This window comes from Magallana gigas, chromosome 3 (genome assembly GCF_963853765.1).
Source record: "Magallana gigas chromosome 3, xbMagGiga1.1, whole genome shotgun sequence".
NCBI classification, from domain to species: Eukaryota; Metazoa; Mollusca; class Bivalvia; order Ostreida; family Ostreidae; genus Magallana; species Magallana gigas.
The window spans coordinates 8,795,075-8,813,396 of NC_088855.1; the positions used below are offsets into that span (position 1 = coordinate 8,795,075).

The window sequence follows — 18,322 nt, forward strand, 5'->3', positions numbered from 1 at the left end:
CTCGAAGTGTAAATAACAAAACACTAGCAACTGGGACATTTTAGAGTTTTATACGTTATCCGTTCCATATTTTGCGACTTTTTAAGATGAAGAAGTATGGATATTTTATCTTTATTTAAGAAATTAATTATCTTTGATTTAAGAAAAAAATCTCAATTCTTTCAGTAGCAGAACGGGCACCTATCACAGTTCGTTATCATGGTTATGTATCATGCCCGGTTAAATGAATGCGACTTATTATTTATCTGTTTACAATATTATTATGCATAAAAATGTAGAATAATCTCTGTGAGTATGTGCAAATATGGGTTAAGATACAATAGTTTAAAGCAGAGGCATTGTATTTTCAAAAGTTTTAAGATGTTGGACATGCTCAAACATGTCATGTACTATTTAAAATTGAATTATGATACACTTTACAGGAATGGTATCTGAGTAGGGGAAGTACATTCCCACACTGAAAAATCAGTTGGTCACTTGACATAGGTAAAATGACGGACGTTGATATGGTTCCAGTGAGAGATCCAGGAGGAGGAAAGAATGATGGTGAGTATTATATAAATGTAAGAGAACCTGCCTCCCTAAAGAACTCCTACCCAGGCTAATTACTTTGTAGCCAGCTACATTCCCATTCCACAGACAGAGTTATAGAATTCTGATTTTAGTCATTTTGATTATAAATTGACAGTTCCTAAAGAGGCAATGACATTTCATGCTTGAATATACCTTAATAATCCTTTGATGTTGATAATATGAATACAAATAACATATACTCCTAAATACTCATAAATTCCAAGATTATTATTTTTGGTTTGAACTCATAACATCTGATAAATAAAGTAAAATATTGAAGAAAAAAATAATTAAAGTTGTTAAAATCAACATGCAAGTTTAAAAAAATGTATAATTTGTGATTTTTATCAGCAACCTTAACTATACATTGATAGCAAGCATGACGGAATAAGAAAAAATTAAATAAATAGAAGAAAGTCAGAAAAGCTATCACTATCATGAGTTTTTAATATTGATGTGAAACTGAATGTCTTAATTGCTCATAGATGCATAAAGTTTCATTTTAAGAAAATGTTGTGATTTTTGGGGGGATAGGTTTTGAGCAAAAAGCTGCTCAGCAGCGTCGAATGGTCAGTAAATGGGACAGAGACACCTTAGAGGACAAATACCTCAGGATGTACGAAGAAAACCTCATTCTGAAGAAACATGCTCGCAAACAGGAGGACAAAATCAAGAGGTGGGAGGATGTTTATATTCAATCATTATTGTACTTAAGTTAATATTTATTTAAGTTTTCTGCAGCAAATAGAAAAGTATTTATGAAATAATTTTTGCATTTCAGAATGGCAACAAAATTACTCAGACTTGTAAATGACAAAAAGAGGAACTCTGAAATAGATGTTGGAGGTTAGTTTGCTGTTTTTGTTTATGAATATCTACCAGTAAGTTAGCTGATGCTGAACCAATATTGTCATGATTTCACTTATTCTCTCAATAAATTACAGCAAAGAAAGGTCGAGATATTGAAATGGAAGAAAAGATGGAAGAACTTCAGGACCATATACGAGATGTAGAGAAACAAAATGTTCAGTTGAAAGAAAAGGTATGCCCCTTTAGTGCCGTGACTGTTATTTATAGCAGTGATGCATAATGTATAAAATTATAAATTGTATTTATTTGAGGTATTTCTTGTTTCAGTTGATGCTGACTAAGCAGCAACTGTCAACTGTTGGTAAACGAACAACACCTTACAATCGAGTGGGATCCAGGATTGACACGGTGAGGAAGGAGGAATATTTTCATTTAAACATGTACATCTTTTCTATATCTTTATGTTACAATACTGATGGTATGGTTTCTTATGATATTAATCTTTTAGGGAATTTCCAAGACAAGTCACCAATCAGACTCCAGATTGACTAAAAACATGAGGGTTGTAGGGCCCCAGGAAGGTTTCAGGGGGTGAGTGGTTATAATTGGGCTAACTGAGCTTTGAGAGTCAAACAAGGTTTTATCTACAGATATCTATATAATTATACAGAGGTATGCAAAGTGAAGTAGCATTGAATTGCAAATTGCAAGTACTAGTCTATCAAGCGTCTTCAGAATGTAAATATATCAAGAAACTCAAGATTCAAATTTATCTTATGACGAATTGTTTTGAGGATTTTGATATGTAGTGAAAGGTTACACTGTAAACATACAGATGAATCAGTTGAAGTTGTTTAATCATTGTGTCTCAGAAATAATCAGGATTGTAGTTTTTCCTGTGTTTGTATTCACAGACAACAAGTTTCCCACACACAGAGTCTGCAGCAACAGCGTGGTCACGGATTGATGGAACACACCAGGGCAGAGATACGGCATAAGTAGGTGACCTCTGTAAAACTCAGATACTAAACTCATGTAGTAGTATAGTAATATCTCCATTTTATGGCTAAAGAAGTAATTCATTTTCACTCTATTTTACAGGGATGACCAGATAGCCCAGCTTAATGAACATCTCAATATGTGTGAGATTGAGATAGAGAACCTACGTCAACAAGTAAGATCACTTGTGCAATGTTTTGTTATCATAGTATATTAACTTATGTGAAAACTTCTAAAATATGTCAATTTTAAGTTAAATTAAAAATATGATTTGAAACAGATGTATATGTAAATGATGATCTTTTAATTTATCCTGTGTTTTCTTTTTTGAAATTCGCCAAGAAGTAGACATTTGTTGTTGATGTTTTTATAATATTTTAAACATAGATTAAAATGAAAGAATCTGACTATGAAGAGGATCTCCTAAAAATAAAACAACAGATTACTGCTGAACAAAGGTGAGTTTAATCAAAATCTTCCAAGTCTCTATTGATGACTGCAATCTAGATGCTTAGACAAGAAATACACACAGATGTTTAGGAAGTCCTATAAATTAAAAGAATTCTTCTCTTGGTGATTGTGATCTGAAAGAAACTTTGATTTTGCAGAGCTACAGTGCAAGAAAATATAGACTTAATCAAACTACAGAGGGAGGTTAAAGAGAAATCCACAAAACTGTCTGCTGTAACTGAGAAATATGCTATACTTGAAGAGGTTTGTACTTTGCATTGTATTCATAAGGGAATGAACCATTTGAAAAGTGTATACAATGTGATATTTTATTCTAATGATGTAAATTTCAGAACCTTCATGCAATGAAGAGGAGTCATGACAACATGTTAATGGAGATGGAAAACCTCAACATGCAGCTGAAGGAAGAACAAAACCGTGTTCTTACTCTGCAGAATGAGCTGAAATTTGGCACCACTAACAACAGAAAAATCATTGAAGTGAGACATATTGATGAAAAATGTTATTTCTTAATCTTGCCATGTATAAATTATAAGTGCATGGTTTACCTATAAAATGACTTTGCTTATTGTCATTTTGCCATGGAGATTTCACCTTAAAACCAGAAAAAAAAATTATGTTAGTTAAAGAAAAAAACCAAAGAAAAAAAGATCAATATCTTTCACACAGCTACAAACTGTCCAAATTTGTATTTTAAGTTACAAGAACAATTATCTTGCCTGGAAAAGGAGAACCAGATTTTGAAGGAAGCTAATGAAAAGTTTGTCAGCAGCGCTTTTGATCTGGAAAGAGAAAGAGAATGGCGGCAGAGGGAAAATCAGTTGAAAGTACAGATTGCTCAGTTGGAAGCAACGTTGAAGGCAGACCTTGGGGAAAAAGGAGGAATCCTAGACAAATACGCAATTGAAAGAGGTACATTTTGTCCCCAAAAATACTTGAACACTTACATGTTGCCATTTCAACAAGAATAGAAGCAGTCATCGCAATACATTTGATTGTTTATGTTTGATTGTTTAGATTATTGTTGTATTATTTTCAGTATGTTTTGTTTCTTTACAGAAACCCATGAACAGCTTCAGGCACAGTTCAGGGAAATGCAACTAGAACATTATCAGCTGAAGGAAGAGTATGATGATCTCAAGGAAAAAATGAAGTTTTTCACAAAGGTTTGAAAGTTAGATTACATGTTACAACCTGAGATCTCAGAAAACTGTAGAAAAATTGTACATGTATATGGTATTAAATTGCACTTATAGACTGAATAAGATAACCATAAATCCATTCTAGTCATTTCAAGTACAGTTTTATATGAAATAAAACTTGTTGCAGGAAAGTGCTATAGATTTCTCTGAGATAGAGGAAGCCCTGGTTCTGGTCAAACAAAAGAAGCAGCAATCAGTCTCTGACCCAGATTTCTTACAAAAAGTGGATAGAGAGATGTCTAAAGGTGAGAATATGGTGTCTTTGTATAGTACATGGACATATATACATGTACATGTACCATAGCAAGAACGGTACATGTATATGTGTTTTACATATTTTATTCAAGAAGAAAGACTGTTCTTCTCTTGTAAGCACATGTCTGCACCATGAATTTAATAGTGTGCATTTATTTACACAGATGAACACAGGAAACTACTGGAGCTACAAGCAGAGTATGCTGAGTGTATCCATGAGCTGGAGAAGACTCGTAACATGCTTGTCATACAACACAAGATCAATAAGGACTACCAGCAAGAGGTTGGCAAAACTCTTTTTTAAACCTTGATTTATGTCGGTGTATTTTGTACACAGATCAATACATTTATGAGAATTGGATAACATATCTTATGATTACAAAAAGCTTTGATTTATACATAGGTTCATTGCCTTCAGTTTGTTATCTAATGATAATTTTTGTTTAGGTTGATATTTCCCAGTCCAAGATTGATGAAATTAAGAAGGAATATGAAACGAAGCTGGATGAATATGCTCGTTTGTTAGACATAAGGGCTGCTAGAATAAAGGTTTGTTGTGTAATCAGAGCTGCCTATTGTACACTGCCAGAGTGATTATGATAATGAATAGTATAAATGTATAATATTTGAAGATGTTTAAGTTTAAAATTTTATTTACATCAAATATTCTCCTTGTAAAACATTTGAATTTTTCTATTACAGAAATTGGAAGCTCAATTGAGAGACGTTGCTTATGGAACAAAACAATACAAAATGCCTCCTCCCACTGAATCGGTAAGCATTTGTATACATGGATTCTGTTTGAATTACAATTTTCTTTATGTTTGATACATGGCCAGGTTTATGTTGATTGTTTTTATTTCAAATCAGATTGAGGATACCATTGACTTTGATGAGACAATACATCTAGAACGAGGACAGAACTTGTTTGAAATCCATGTACAGAAGGCAAGAAATTTCTTAGACAATACTGCACTATGCAGACATTTTTTTTTATCTGAAGTCAATTGAATATTATTTTGTCAATATTTAGTCCTTTATTGATCTTATTATCTTATGACATTATTTCACTTTCCCTGTGTTAAGAATTGTTTGATACCTATGTATCACCTAATTACCCTGTAGTTGTTAATGTACATTTACATTTGTTTTTAAATGCGTGTTATAGGTCAGTCTGTCTCCTGAAGCCATCAAGCTGCTGGGAGATGAGGAGGCGTTGATCTTTTGCACGTGGGAGTTCTTTGAGTTTGAGATTCAGTCCACGCCTGTACTCAAAGGTCCCCGCCCAGAGTACGACTTCACCTCTCAGTATGTTGTCAAGGTGGATGATTTCTTCCTCCACTATCTTCAGAGGGTAAGTTCTCTTTGTGCATTATATTCAGCAGGCCTTCTCTAATGATAGTTGTATAATGTATACTTTTCTCATTAAAAAAAAAAGACTTGCACACACGATACAAAATAAATGTACATATGTAAAATTACATATATTCAAGATTAGAAATGAGACTGAATCCTAGTAAATAAAGAATGGTGTATTTAATCTGAATCTCTGAATCTCATTCAAGTGTAAAATGCCATGTACATGTATCTTAATGCAATATTGTCCAATTACCGGTACTTCAGGAGAGTTGTACCTTAGAACTTCACCAATCTCTCGGACAAGACTTTAAGACTATAGGAGCCTGCCAGCTTGTCTTTAAAGACATATTTGAAAAACCTCATGGCAGGATCCATGGTACAGCTTCCCTCACAGGTGATGCTTGGTTTACATTTTGTTTGAAATAAAAAGAATAATATTTGTTTATGCATTGATATTAAAAATAACCACCAGTATTATTCAGACGTCATGATCTGCTTTTTTTACTCTTGATGTATTAAACATGCAGATACATGCACATTTAACCTAATTTGTTGGTTGTATTTAGACTTTCAATGATGTTTACTTTTGATCCTGATGTTTCCCTGTTGTAGGTCTGGAGGGTGAGGGGGTAGGGATGGGTTTTGGGATGGTGGAGTACTGGATCAGGCTGCGTGTCCCCATGGAGCAGGCACTGAGGCTTTACAAGGTCAGTCACTTACCCTAGTCACAGTGGATTACAATCCCTTTCATTGCTTTCTGAGTTGTAAAAATACAGTCAAAAATAGTGTGATACACAGTTTTAATACCTGTGCATTATTGTTGATTCCATTTAATTTTGTGGTTTATTTTGGGGACAGGAGCGTACTAAGGCCTTGGGGTATGTGATGACCAATCAAAAGGCGGCTGCTGACGCCCTCCATGCCCTGGATGAGAATGCTGCCATGAGACCCAAAGATAACATCAACGAACTTCATATCAAGATTGTCAGGTGCTCCGACCTCAAATCAAGGCGACCAAGTAAGCTCACCTTAGTTTTAAGAGAAAAGTCATTTTAACATTCCATATATTAATCTGTATTCTTTTGGATATAAAAAAAATAAGCTATTTATTTAAATGAAATGCATGTGCTTTTATAGATGTACATGATATGAGTACAAGTTGTACACTTTTCTGTGATATCTCTGTAGCACTATGTGATGTGTTTATATTTTGTAGATGTACAGCCCTCTCCATACTGCGTGTACCAGTTCTTTGACAACAGAGACCATGACACCACCATCATCAGGAACTCCAACAACCCAGAGTTCAACGACCACAAAACATATCCAGTCCCAATGACCTCAGACCTCGACCAGTTCCTCAAAACCACTGTAAGGATCTTGTTTAAATTGAATGATTTATTTTTGGTTAAAGGTTTAATATATATCTTAGATTAGAATTTGAATCAACTTTGGTTTAAAATGAATGAAAGTAAAGATCTTTACGATATGTGTTTTCAGCCATTGAAAATGTTTGTGTTTGATGACACTGATCCGGAACAAGCCTCCTACATTGGCATTGCTGACATTCCTTTGATTCCTCTGGCCCACAACAAGGCTGTCAAGGGACTGTTTGAGCTGAAGGCAGCCAATGGTCGTGTATCAGGGACCATCGAGCTGGAGATGAGGTGGCAGTTTACCTATGTTCCACCCAAAGGCTTGCCACTCACTGAAAAAGTAAGAACATGTTGCAATTTGTTAATATGCTGTGCATTGAGGAATGGTCAATGCATTACGATGATTTTAAACCATACTCCAACTCAAGATATCAAACCCGAGAAACCATCCACCATGAATTTTATTTGTTAAAACATGAATCTATTGATATTTTTATACACTGCACATTGATGTTCTGCTAATACTAACTTCATGATGTCTTCTAACCAGCCTCCAACCCAAGATGTCAAACCCGAGGAACCATCCACCTTGAGTGAGACCATTCCTACTACACCTGCCCCTAAAACGAGAATGGCGGCCAAGTTCCCTGGACCTTCAGCTACCTCCACCCCCATGCCAAAATCCAGAGTCCCAGATGATGCCATGGAGGGATTTGCAAAGTCCATGGATATTGAAGCAACTCCAAAAGTAGGAATGTGCAAGAAAATTGTTTTGAAAATATTATTTAAAACATAGTGTAAAATTGTTATTCAGATGTGTGAATGTCAGGTTTATCTCATATATCACATAAATTTTCTGTAGACTCCAGCAAAGAAGAAGTTGGATATCCAAGAAGAATCTTCAATCCAACCATCTGAGTCTCTGGTCCATGAGGCTGTGTCACAGGTGGTGTCGGATAACCTTCCCAGCATGCTCTCTACAGAATCAATGTCACATGGTTGGTGTCATTTCAGTGGTTTTCACAATTTTCTGATATTGTGTAATGTAAATGTTTTTGCAGTTTTTGTACTTGTATGGTGTAAATACATATACATGGATATATAGTAGATAGTATAATCCACACAAATCACCATGAGTTAGCAAAACCAAAACAAGTATGCTTCGAGTAATTCATTTGTTGGTGGTGTTTTTTTTTTTATATCATTACATAGCAAATTTGATATGACAGTAACAGCATACTAGTAGCTAGTTCTAAGATTCAGAAAATTAACTTAAACAGCAGAATTCAATTTATGCAGTTACAATTCCTAATCTGTTTCGAAAACGACAACTTTCCCATCCTTCAATTTGCTATTGCAATAAATTATTATTGTACTTAGCTATATACTAACGTTTTGTTCCATTTAAATGGAAATTAATGAATGCTGATTGGACAATTTCAGCTCCTGCTGCTGAGAGTCCTGCCTCGTCCCATAGATCCACCCCCCGGGCCCAGTCAGATGAGGGTAGGTACCGTAAAGTGACTGACAAGGACAGATGTTCTAGTTCACCGTCATCAAATCATTTATCAGCCTGTTAATTAGTCAATATATCTCATTGAATAAGTCATTTGTGTGGCAAAGTTGGTGGAGGAATATTTTGTGATTTAATAACTAGAATCACTAGGCTTGTAGGCTAGATGATATGATGGTTTTGACTTACAAAAAATGTTACGGGAAATTGTTAATTTTGTAAATAGTGTGTTAACCTCCTTCAAGAAAATGAAATATTAAGGTATTTTGTTTAAAGATTTAGCTTAGTTTCTTAGAACATGCAACCAAGAGCATTGTTTTAAGATCATTTTTTTTACATGTAAATTTCGATTTATTGCTTCTTCATTTATACCGCATGGCAATGCATCATTTAAAATTACATGTACTATTTTGCATGAAACAAAATATATTTATATATAATACCGATTCTTACAATACTTTAGTTTCCCAGTGTACAAATTTCCTCAGCTAGTATGAATCTTAGAAAACATGAAATGCATGTGCTTTTTAGCTGCCCAACAAGATGAGCTTCAGGCAGAACTAGGGGAAGAATCCGACACTCTGAGCGAGGAGTCAAGTCCTCAACCTTTAGGGGAGGCGATAGCTCGCCCCTCCCCACCCCCTGAGTCAGATGGTGAGACAGGCAACCCTCACAAAGCTTGTGGAGGGCATGTAGTTGTAGCTATAGTTCCCCCAACACCCTCAATCCTAATTCATTCTTGTAGATGTAGTAGTGTTGTCTTCTGTGGAATTATTAACATTTGTTGGGGCTCACTTTTTGTTGATTATGTGGGTACCCTTTGTCCATAGAATTAACTTCAATGAATTATGAACCATTGTCATTATTTGTTATACAACTTTTCCCCAATGAACCTTTAAAAAAATTGGTCCCCACAACTTTAAATGATTCCACAGTATTTTACCATTTCTTTTCAAAAACACAATGAAACAGTATTCAGTTTTGCACAGATTGCAATCAATAATAAAGAATTCATAGTATTTAGATCTAACTTGTGTACTAATTGTCTGTAGTTTGGACAAAATTAATTGTGAAATCAAATTGAATTAAAAACCTTGAGTGGAAGTTATTTGTCCATTGAACTTTTGTTTTGACTGCTGTTTCATATTTCTATGTATTATTTTTGATAACATACAGCTTACAATTAACTCTCTTTTCATTGATTTGATTGCACCATAAAACCTCTGTTTATTTCAGGTCATTCTATGGAAAGTTTTTTTCTTTTATAATTACACATTTCACATCTTATCTCTCAATGTATCTCATGTCACAGGGAAACAAAAACCTATACCCAAAGCCAGGAAAACCTTGACCTTCCGGCAAGGTAACGAGCATGTGGATTGTGACATCATAGTCCTGCATGATTCTGCCATAGACAGCATCTTGTCTATATGTCTTGTCTCGAAATATACAGTGTATAAATTGTATTCGTAACTTTTATTTAAATGTTATTATGTAGAAAGATTAATATTGTACAGGTATGTTAAACAGGTCTGAGGTTCTATGATATATTTGTTATGTAAACTTACTCTTACTGTAGGTGGTCTCAAAGCAAGGAACTTTATAATTGTAGAAGTATATCAAGGCATAAATAACACCAATTTTATATACCGGTACTAGTATTTAGCTTTACAGGTCATGAAATTGTATTTTTTGTTGGATTACCTCCCATTGTTTAACCCTGAGCTCCTCTGTAACTGTAATATTCCTGTGACTTCTCGGTGATGCTTCCTCCCTGTCTCCCTACTGTGTTTACTGTGTTATGGGGCTTTTTATTGTTGGTGGAACTCACTTTCTCTATTTTTGCATGCTTGTATACCTTGGATATGCAGGAGATGGATTTTTAAATACTGAACAATCTGTTTGCTTTATATTTTTACCACAGTTTTATTTTATTTTACACAATGCCATTTTTAAAATCATATGTTGTGCATGAAAATGCTACAGGTGGCAAGTCTTATAAAGAGATTGATATTTCATTTAAATGCCAGGTATATGAAATGATAGATAATACAAAATAAAACAAACCAAAGATAAATGCTACTTTATACCATTTTTATAGCATTGGAAGTTCATACTATCAACTTGTTTCTTTTACAGATATGAAGGAAGAAACGTTGACCCCCAAGGTAATGACTCTCAATGTTACTTTAAAAAAACTCATGTTGATTCATTTCCCTGTGATAAAGATTAAGTCTCTATCAACAGGCTTGGTAAAAATCTCGCAATTGTGTGCAGAATTTTCAGTCTTGACATTCTTTTCCAGGGTGGAACCAAGGCCTCGGACACCATGTTTGGAGATGAGGAAGGTAATGATTGATATTCCATTATAAAACATTAATGATCTGACAAATGTGTAATGCGAGTAATATTATTGTTTACTTCAGTGATGTACAATTATAACAAAATTATCAAAGGGGATGGATTATTATTCTAAGGAATTTTATGACAAGGTTTAAAAATCTATTGTATAAATATTTTTGTCTGTTTTATTGTTGTTTACACATATTTTTAAATGAACCCTATCATTTCTACATAACAGAAGATATTGAAGAGGAGATAACCGAGGAGATCACAGAAGGAGCGGAGAACGGAGAAACCATGCCCCAGCCATCCACAGAAACCGAGGAAGAGGAGGGGTCGGAAAAACTCCAGATGGAGACGGACAGTGAGGGCATCGTTGTCATGAATCCCAAGCCCAAGCGTCGCGGCAAGGCAGTCAACAAACTGGTATGGGACTCAATAAGGCCGATAAAATTCAATGTTTAGTTTCACAGGCACCACTTCGTCAGGTCATTTATTCCCCATTACAAATTTTTGATATGATTTAAAATAAAAGCCCGCCAGTCACATATATGTGTAAAATATTTAGTCTGAGAAACTAAAGATTAATTCTTTAGACTTAAGAAAGTGGGTGCTTAAGATGTAGATTCAGCAGGAATCTGGACGCACAAGGAGAGTGGAAATTTCATCAATTAATTTTGCACAATTTTGGATTATAACCATTATTTGGTTTCTGTTGGATGTGGAATAGGTAGAAAAATGTTTGTAATGCAAAAGGTTTTATCAGAATATGGTCTAAATATAGCAACACGATGCAATTCATGCAAAATCCTACTTATTTACAGCTGTTTTTTAAATGATTTTGTTGTCTCTGGGTCCACAAATTTGAAAGGTGTAAAGATGACATATTTCAACATAATTTATGTCGCTTTTTAAATAAAAGATGGAGAGATGACCCAGAGATGACTAATTGTATACTTTTTCAAAATATTTTTGGAGGAAAAAAACCAAAGTCCATAGATATGACATTGTTGTTTTAAACACTACTTTATACCGCATATTGTAAAGTTTCGCATGGCTCATTGGTTTCGTCCTGGATTAGTGATTACAAACATGCAGTATTTTGGGTTCAAATCCTACTGGTGACTCCTTTTTTTTATTATTTTTAAAACTTTTTTGTTTTTTAATGTTGATATAACATTATGTTTAATTATAGAATGCCAGTCTATTTTAATTTGTTGCTATTGATTTCTGCCATATGAACACTATTTTCTGTTCTCATTACTATTTTATTTAGATATACCGGTACAATATAACTGAACTAAAAAATGTATGCATTAACATTTCCAATATAGTTTTTAGCTCACCGAGACGAAGTCAGGGGGAGCTTATGCTATACCCTCGGCGTCGGTGTCGGCGTCGGCGTCGGCGTCCGGACCTGGTTAAAGTTTTTGTTGCAGGTCCTGTATCTAAGCTATTACTTGTCCTATCTTCACCAAACTTGCAGTGATGATGCATCTGGACCTACTTATGGACTTGAAAGACTTGGATGCTGAATCTGAGTCCTAAATTTCAGATGCTGGAGGAGGTTAAGGTTGTTGGACCAGGTTAAAGTTTTTGTTGCAGGTGCCCTTTGATAGCAATATCTAAGTTACTGCAGGTCCGTACTTCACCAAACTTGCATGGATGGTGTGTCTTATGATACTGATGCACCAGACAGGCTTGAGTGCTGAATCTGAGCTATAGGTTTCGGATGCTGGAGGAGGTTAAGGTTTTTGGAGCAGGTTAAAGTTTTTGTTGCAGGTGCCCCTTGATAGCAATATATAAGTTACTGCTGGTCCGTACTTCACCAAACTTGCATTGATGGTGTGTCTTATGATACTGATGCACCAGACAGGCTTGAGTGCTGAATCTGAGCTATAGGTTACAGATGCTGAAGGAGGTTAAGGTTTTTAGAGCTGGTTAAAGTTTTTGTTGCAGGTGCCCTTTGATAGCAATATCTAAGTTACTGCTGGTCCGTACTTCACCAAACTTGCATTGATGGTGTGTCTTATGATACTGATGCACCAGACAGGCTTGAGTGCTGAATCTGAGCTATAGGTTACAGATGCTGAAGGAGGTTAAGGTTTTTAGAGCTGGTTAAAGTTTTTGTTGCAGGTGCCCTCTGATGATTTTATCTTTGTTACTACTTGTCCTAACTTCACCAGACTTCCATGGATGGTGCGTATTATGATACTGATGCACCAGACAGGCTTGGGTGCTGAATCTGAGCCATAGGTTTCGGATGCTGGGGGAGGTTATGGTTTTTAGAGCTGGTTAAAGTTTTTGAAACAGGTGCCCTCTGATGATCATATCTTAGTTATTACTTGTCCTAACTCCACCAGACTTCCATGGATGGTGGGTTTTATTATACTGATGCACCTGACGGGCTTGAATGCTGAGTCTGAGCCATAGGTTTCAGATGCTGGATATGGTTTAGTTTTTTGGAACAGGTCACATGTTTAATAGATAATAGTACTATTTCAAACTTGCATAGTTGATTAAACTGTAATATGAATGAATCACAGAGGAAGCTTCAGATGCAGAGTTTGATCTCCATTATCAAGGATGCTAAAAAAATATATCTTAGTTATTACTGGTCCTAACTTCACCAAACTTGAAAGGATGGTGTGTCTTATGATACTGATGCACCTGACAGGCATGGATGTTGAATCTTAGCCATATTAGGTTGTGGATGCTGGAGCAGATTAAGGTTTTAATTGCTAGTGCCCTCTGATGATAATATCTTAGTTATTACTGGTCTGAACTTCACCAAACTTGCATGGAGATGCATCTTATGTATACTGATGCACCTGACAGGCTTGAATGCTGAATCTGAGCCATAGGTTTCGGATGCTGGATGAGGTTTAGTTTTTTTGGAACAGGTCACATGTTTTATAAATGATAGTTTGCATAGTTGATTTAACTATATTATAAATAAACAGAGGTTGCTTCAGATGCAGAGCCTGATCTCCATTATAAAGGATGCTAAAGAAATCTCCCACCTCACTCAAACCTGCTCCAAAGATAAATGTGTTTGTTGATAAATGATATAACAGGATTCCTATGATATAGTATTGTATGATATGAATCAACATTGTTTAATATGATACAATATAATATCATATGTTATAATAAAAAGTTATATGATACGATGTGATATTATATCAATTTTTTTTATATTTTATGTTATGATATTGTAACATGATATCGTTATGTATAGTATTGTATATTGTGATACAATATTGTAAATATTATATTGTATTATTAATTTATTATTTTATCACATGGTATTATCACATAAGATATTGCAAAATATAATATTGTATAATATGATACAATATTGTATATTCTATAATATTGTATCATATGATATTGTATAATATGATATTAGTTTCTGTAATATAGAATTATATCACATGAAATTGTATAATATGATACTGTAATATTATATAATATCGTATCATACGATATTGTATAATATGATATTGGTTTATAATATGATATATTATCACATCACATGAAATTGTATTGTATGATATTGTAAAATTTATTATTGTATCATATGATACAATATGTATAATATAATGTTGTATTATATATTTTACTTTATCACATAATATTGTATCATTTGTAATGAAACAATGTTGTATCAAATTATATTGTATCATATGATACAATGTCATATTATGTTTCAAAAATGATACAGTATCATACAATATCAAACTATATTATACAATATAATATCATATGTTTCAATGTTATGATGTATTATGTAATATGATATTGTAATATAATACTATGTTGTTTTATATATTATGATATTGTATTATGTGATCAAATACAATAACGTATAACACAATACAATGTCATACCATACTTTACAATATCATATCTCATCCTTGTTTATTATGGTATTTTATTGTATTATATGATACATGTTGTAAATATGATAGGCAGCAATATTTATATTATTGTATTGATTAACATATGAACATATGATTATCATACAATTTTTTAACAGATGATATACGATATTGTGTCAAAACAGAATCCATGAATATCCAAGATCATAAAGTATGATTTTCATTTAATATGATAAAGGTGGTCTCATAAAGGTGAAGTCTCATAAGGGTGATGTCTCGTCTCGGTGAGCTTTGTAATCTGTGATTACCTATGTTTTTAATAGCTGGAAAAGACATGTACTTCAACTCTCAACAAAATATAGTTTGAGTAATCAATTTTTGTTTAAACCTTTACTTAGCCTTTTGAGGTTATAGACATTTAAATCCCAATTGATTCGTGTCGATGATCCCTGCAAACATACAATCTTGTGCACCCAATTTCTTTATGTACAAATAAAAACTCTGAATTAGGTTTAGGGTCAGGAAATAAAAGGGAGTTATAATCAAAATGGAGCTATCTGGAAATACAGATAATATGTACTTTTCACAGGCTAACAGTGTGACGGTTACTATCTCTCACTTATCCCTCAATGAGAAAGCTACTGTACTGAACAATGACAGTGTAAAGCAGCTGTTTGTTGCCTATAACTTCCTCGGTATTGAGCCACAGGAGCTGGAGACGCCATTTTCTTTACCCAAACCTAAAGCTAATCTCCCCATCACCTATAACTTCACAAAAAGTAAGTGGCTGTTTGATTTTTCATTGTAAATTGATTTAAGATTTTGCCAAGAAGTTCCTCAAATCATTGGTTTTTGGCTTGTTTGACAGCTTTCCAGGTTGACATGCAGAAAAATTACGAGAGACGACAGTACCTGGCAGCCATGTTGTTACCCGATGATCCAGAGCAGGGCAGGTAGGTGAACTAGTTAACCACTGCATTATTCTTCTATTCCTTCTGGGCATCACTTGAGTAATCCTCTCTTACATCCCATTAATGAACCCATTGGCATACATTTGATCCATGCAAAACACTTGAATACATGTTTTTAAGGTGGTGTGGGATATCTCCATGTTGTGACGTATTGTTTATCGAAATAAACAATAAAATGAAGTGTAATTATATAAGTAGTTTCTTTCTCAGTAAACCGGTACATGTAGTCACCTAACATTGTAACGCAGTGGGTTAGAGGGTTTACTACGAATCTGTAGGTTTTGAGTTGAATTCTGATGGAGGTTTTACATATTTTACCTCTCCAAAAATTTTCAAAAGCTATTTTTTTTTCTTAAATAGTGTAAAATTTGAAAGTTCTAAACCGGTGAAAGTATTATAATTTTAATGTATTTTAATCCACATTAATATCGACAGATGTCCCTTACCACCTTAACAGTGTACTGTGGGGGCCAATTTTCGCAGTTTCGCATATTTTTATATACATGTATCTACAAAAGTAAATATTACCTAATTACCCTAAATCATCAATTCATGAAGGATGTTATTTCGTGGATGAGAGGTACCCATGAATTCCTTGAAAATTGAGCCACCACGAAATCTAATGATTCCACAGTATCCATTTTTAATTGATTTTCCCTGAAATACATGTTCATCTGAGTACAATGCTAAACTCTCTAACTTTTTGTGTCTGCAGAATTCGCTTTACTGTGGTCAGCGAGCCTCCAGATGATGATATGGATGCCGAATGTGAAGATATTGGTGTTGCTTTTGTGAGCGTCAAAGAAATTCTTATGTCCAAGAAAGATTTTGAGGAACAAAATGTGGAAAGTGAGTAAACATCCCTTTGAAAATGAGAAAAAATTATGTTTAAATCAATCAGTGAACCAATTTTGATTTGAGAGAGAGAGAGAGAGAGAGAGAGAGAGAGAGAGAGAGAGAGAGAGAGAGAGAGAGAGAGAGAGAGAGAGAGATTTATATTAACATTTGCTTTGCAATTATGGGTTTTGGTACAAAAATTTAATTTAAGCTTTTGTTCCTTGCAGTTTGTGATGTTAAGAATGACCAGGAAGTGATTGGATCACTTAATGTGACTGTTAAATGCCTGGCAGCTTTAGAGGCTGTGGAAAAAGAAATGCAGATTGAGGGGACATACTGAGTCTGTGAGACTGTGAAAGTAAACCTAGATAGAGAGTATGGAAGGAATTTGAGCAGAGTTCAAAATGAAAAGAAAAAAGAATGGAAACTATCTGAATTAACTTTGCAGATTCTTCATGTGTAGTCTATGATGGAAGCTACTAATGTTCATTATGATACTATGGCTAGCTTGTTCAAGTGCTGCTAAAAGAAATTGTCTCCTATACTCACATACTCAGATAATTGTTGTTGGTCTACACATGTGTCAGATATTATGGTTTCTGAGTTTTATAATTGTAATCATAGAATGGAGATAATTTTTATTTATTTATTTCCGTCCAATTTTAGTTGTTTTTTCAACTTCATATTTAAAAACATGGCATTTGCATGTTTTATCTGTATTTCACATACTATATATTTAATTTATATTTTTAGAAGGAATGATCTTTTTAAAAATGTGTATGTGTTTTATTACAAATACATGAAGGTTGTAGTTCAGTATGTGTTGTATGCTGTGATGCATATCATTGATAATGAATTTTTAAATCAGTAAAACATTGCATTAAAAATTTTAAATACTGCAGTGTTGAATGGTAGATATTGAGCAGATGAACTGTGATAATATAGTATAGCTTAAGTCGTAGGAATTTGAGAAATTGCTATTTTATTAGAAATAAAAAAAAATGAAATATTTTCTTAGTTTTGAGTTTCTCTTTGTAAGATTTCTAAATTCTTCAGGATTTTAAAATAAATACTAGTATGTGGGGAAAACAGGCATGTTTTCATGTAACGCTGATATTGAACCTGTTAATTCCCAAAAACTCAAGGTTTATTACCGGGCTATTTTTAGAGCTATAATATTTAGAATTTTCCTTAAAATAGCATGCAAAATGCATTTGAATGCTTATAAATAAAGTCATAGTATATATTTTCAATCGATCACTTTATTTCTAAATAAAAAAAGTATCATATACTAGTAACAGGAAAATATAATTATGGAATTACTTGGTGGAAATCTTCACATTGTGGAGATAGGAAAAAATAGAAAATAATGGAAGATAGGTCGCGTCTGACCTTAAAGTGTGTTAAGTCAATGTAGTTCGCCATTGTTGCTCAGGTGAGCGATGTGGCCCATGGGCCGCTTGTTTTCTATTATTGGAATTATACAACACTTGAATGTCATAAAATTGTTCAGTAAGCTTACATGTATTTATGGCAACTGATTTATACATAATATTTTTAAGAACCCTTATATATCCCAAAAGAATTCACCTACTTATTACCCAAATACAAGTGAAATATTATTTCTGTGATCATATTTGTACAATTAAAGGATATATCTCCCAAAATTATGTAATTTTTCTGCCAATGAAGCTTAACTTGTACATTGTATTTGGCATGTCTTCTTTTG

General features: G+C 33.9%; 1 protein-coding gene across 3 annotated transcripts; it reads left to right on the forward strand.

Moving 5' to 3' along the window:
• The first annotated feature begins 3 nt into the window (after positions 1 to 3).
• Positions 4 to 17,602, forward strand: LOC105317681 (protein fantom). Of its 3 annotated transcripts, none has more exons than XM_011414402.4 (36): positions 4 to 94; positions 423 to 546; positions 1,108 to 1,249; positions 1,355 to 1,419; positions 1,518 to 1,615; positions 1,711 to 1,791; positions 1,892 to 1,974; positions 2,298 to 2,381; positions 2,485 to 2,557; positions 2,770 to 2,840; positions 2,991 to 3,096; positions 3,186 to 3,332; positions 3,552 to 3,765; positions 3,913 to 4,019; positions 4,183 to 4,300; positions 4,475 to 4,593; positions 4,758 to 4,859; positions 5,013 to 5,084; positions 5,181 to 5,258; positions 5,479 to 5,664; positions 5,934 to 6,063; positions 6,282 to 6,376; positions 6,528 to 6,687; positions 6,886 to 7,040; positions 7,170 to 7,385; positions 7,596 to 7,793; positions 7,908 to 8,043; positions 8,489 to 8,551; positions 9,090 to 9,212; positions 10,698 to 10,726; positions 10,864 to 10,906; positions 11,140 to 11,327; positions 15,375 to 15,564; positions 15,654 to 15,738; positions 16,472 to 16,605; positions 16,821 to 17,602. In XM_011414402.4, the coding sequence occupies exons 2-36, from the start codon at positions 492 to 494 to the stop codon at positions 16,931 to 16,933; spliced, it is 4,059 nt and encodes a 1,352-aa protein (XP_011412704.3). In that variant the 5' UTR covers positions 4 to 94; positions 423 to 491; the 3' UTR covers positions 16,934 to 17,602. The 3 variants fall into 3 exon arrangements, with proteins under 3 accessions (XP_011412704.3, XP_065934447.1, XP_011412706.3); XM_066078375.1 differs by lacking the exon at positions 9,090 to 9,212 and adding an exon at positions 9,871 to 9,921; XM_011414404.4 differs by lacking the exon at positions 9,090 to 9,212.
• Positions 17,603 to 18,322: the final 720 nt, after the last annotated feature.

Excerpts from the sequence above, each read along its gene's own strand:
- LOC105317681 (XM_011414402.4), top strand. The coding sequence starts at position 492 with ATGACGGACGTTGATATGGTTCCAGTGAGAGATCCAGGAGGAGGAAAG. Across the intron at positions 2,382-2,484 it reads AGGGCAGAGATACGGCATAA|GGATGACCAGATAGCCCAGC; the intron begins GTAGGTGACCTC and ends TCTATTTTACAG. Across the intron at positions 5,259-5,478 it reads TTGAAATCCATGTACAGAAG|GTCAGTCTGTCTCCTGAAGC; the intron begins GCAAGAAATTTC and ends TGCGTGTTATAG.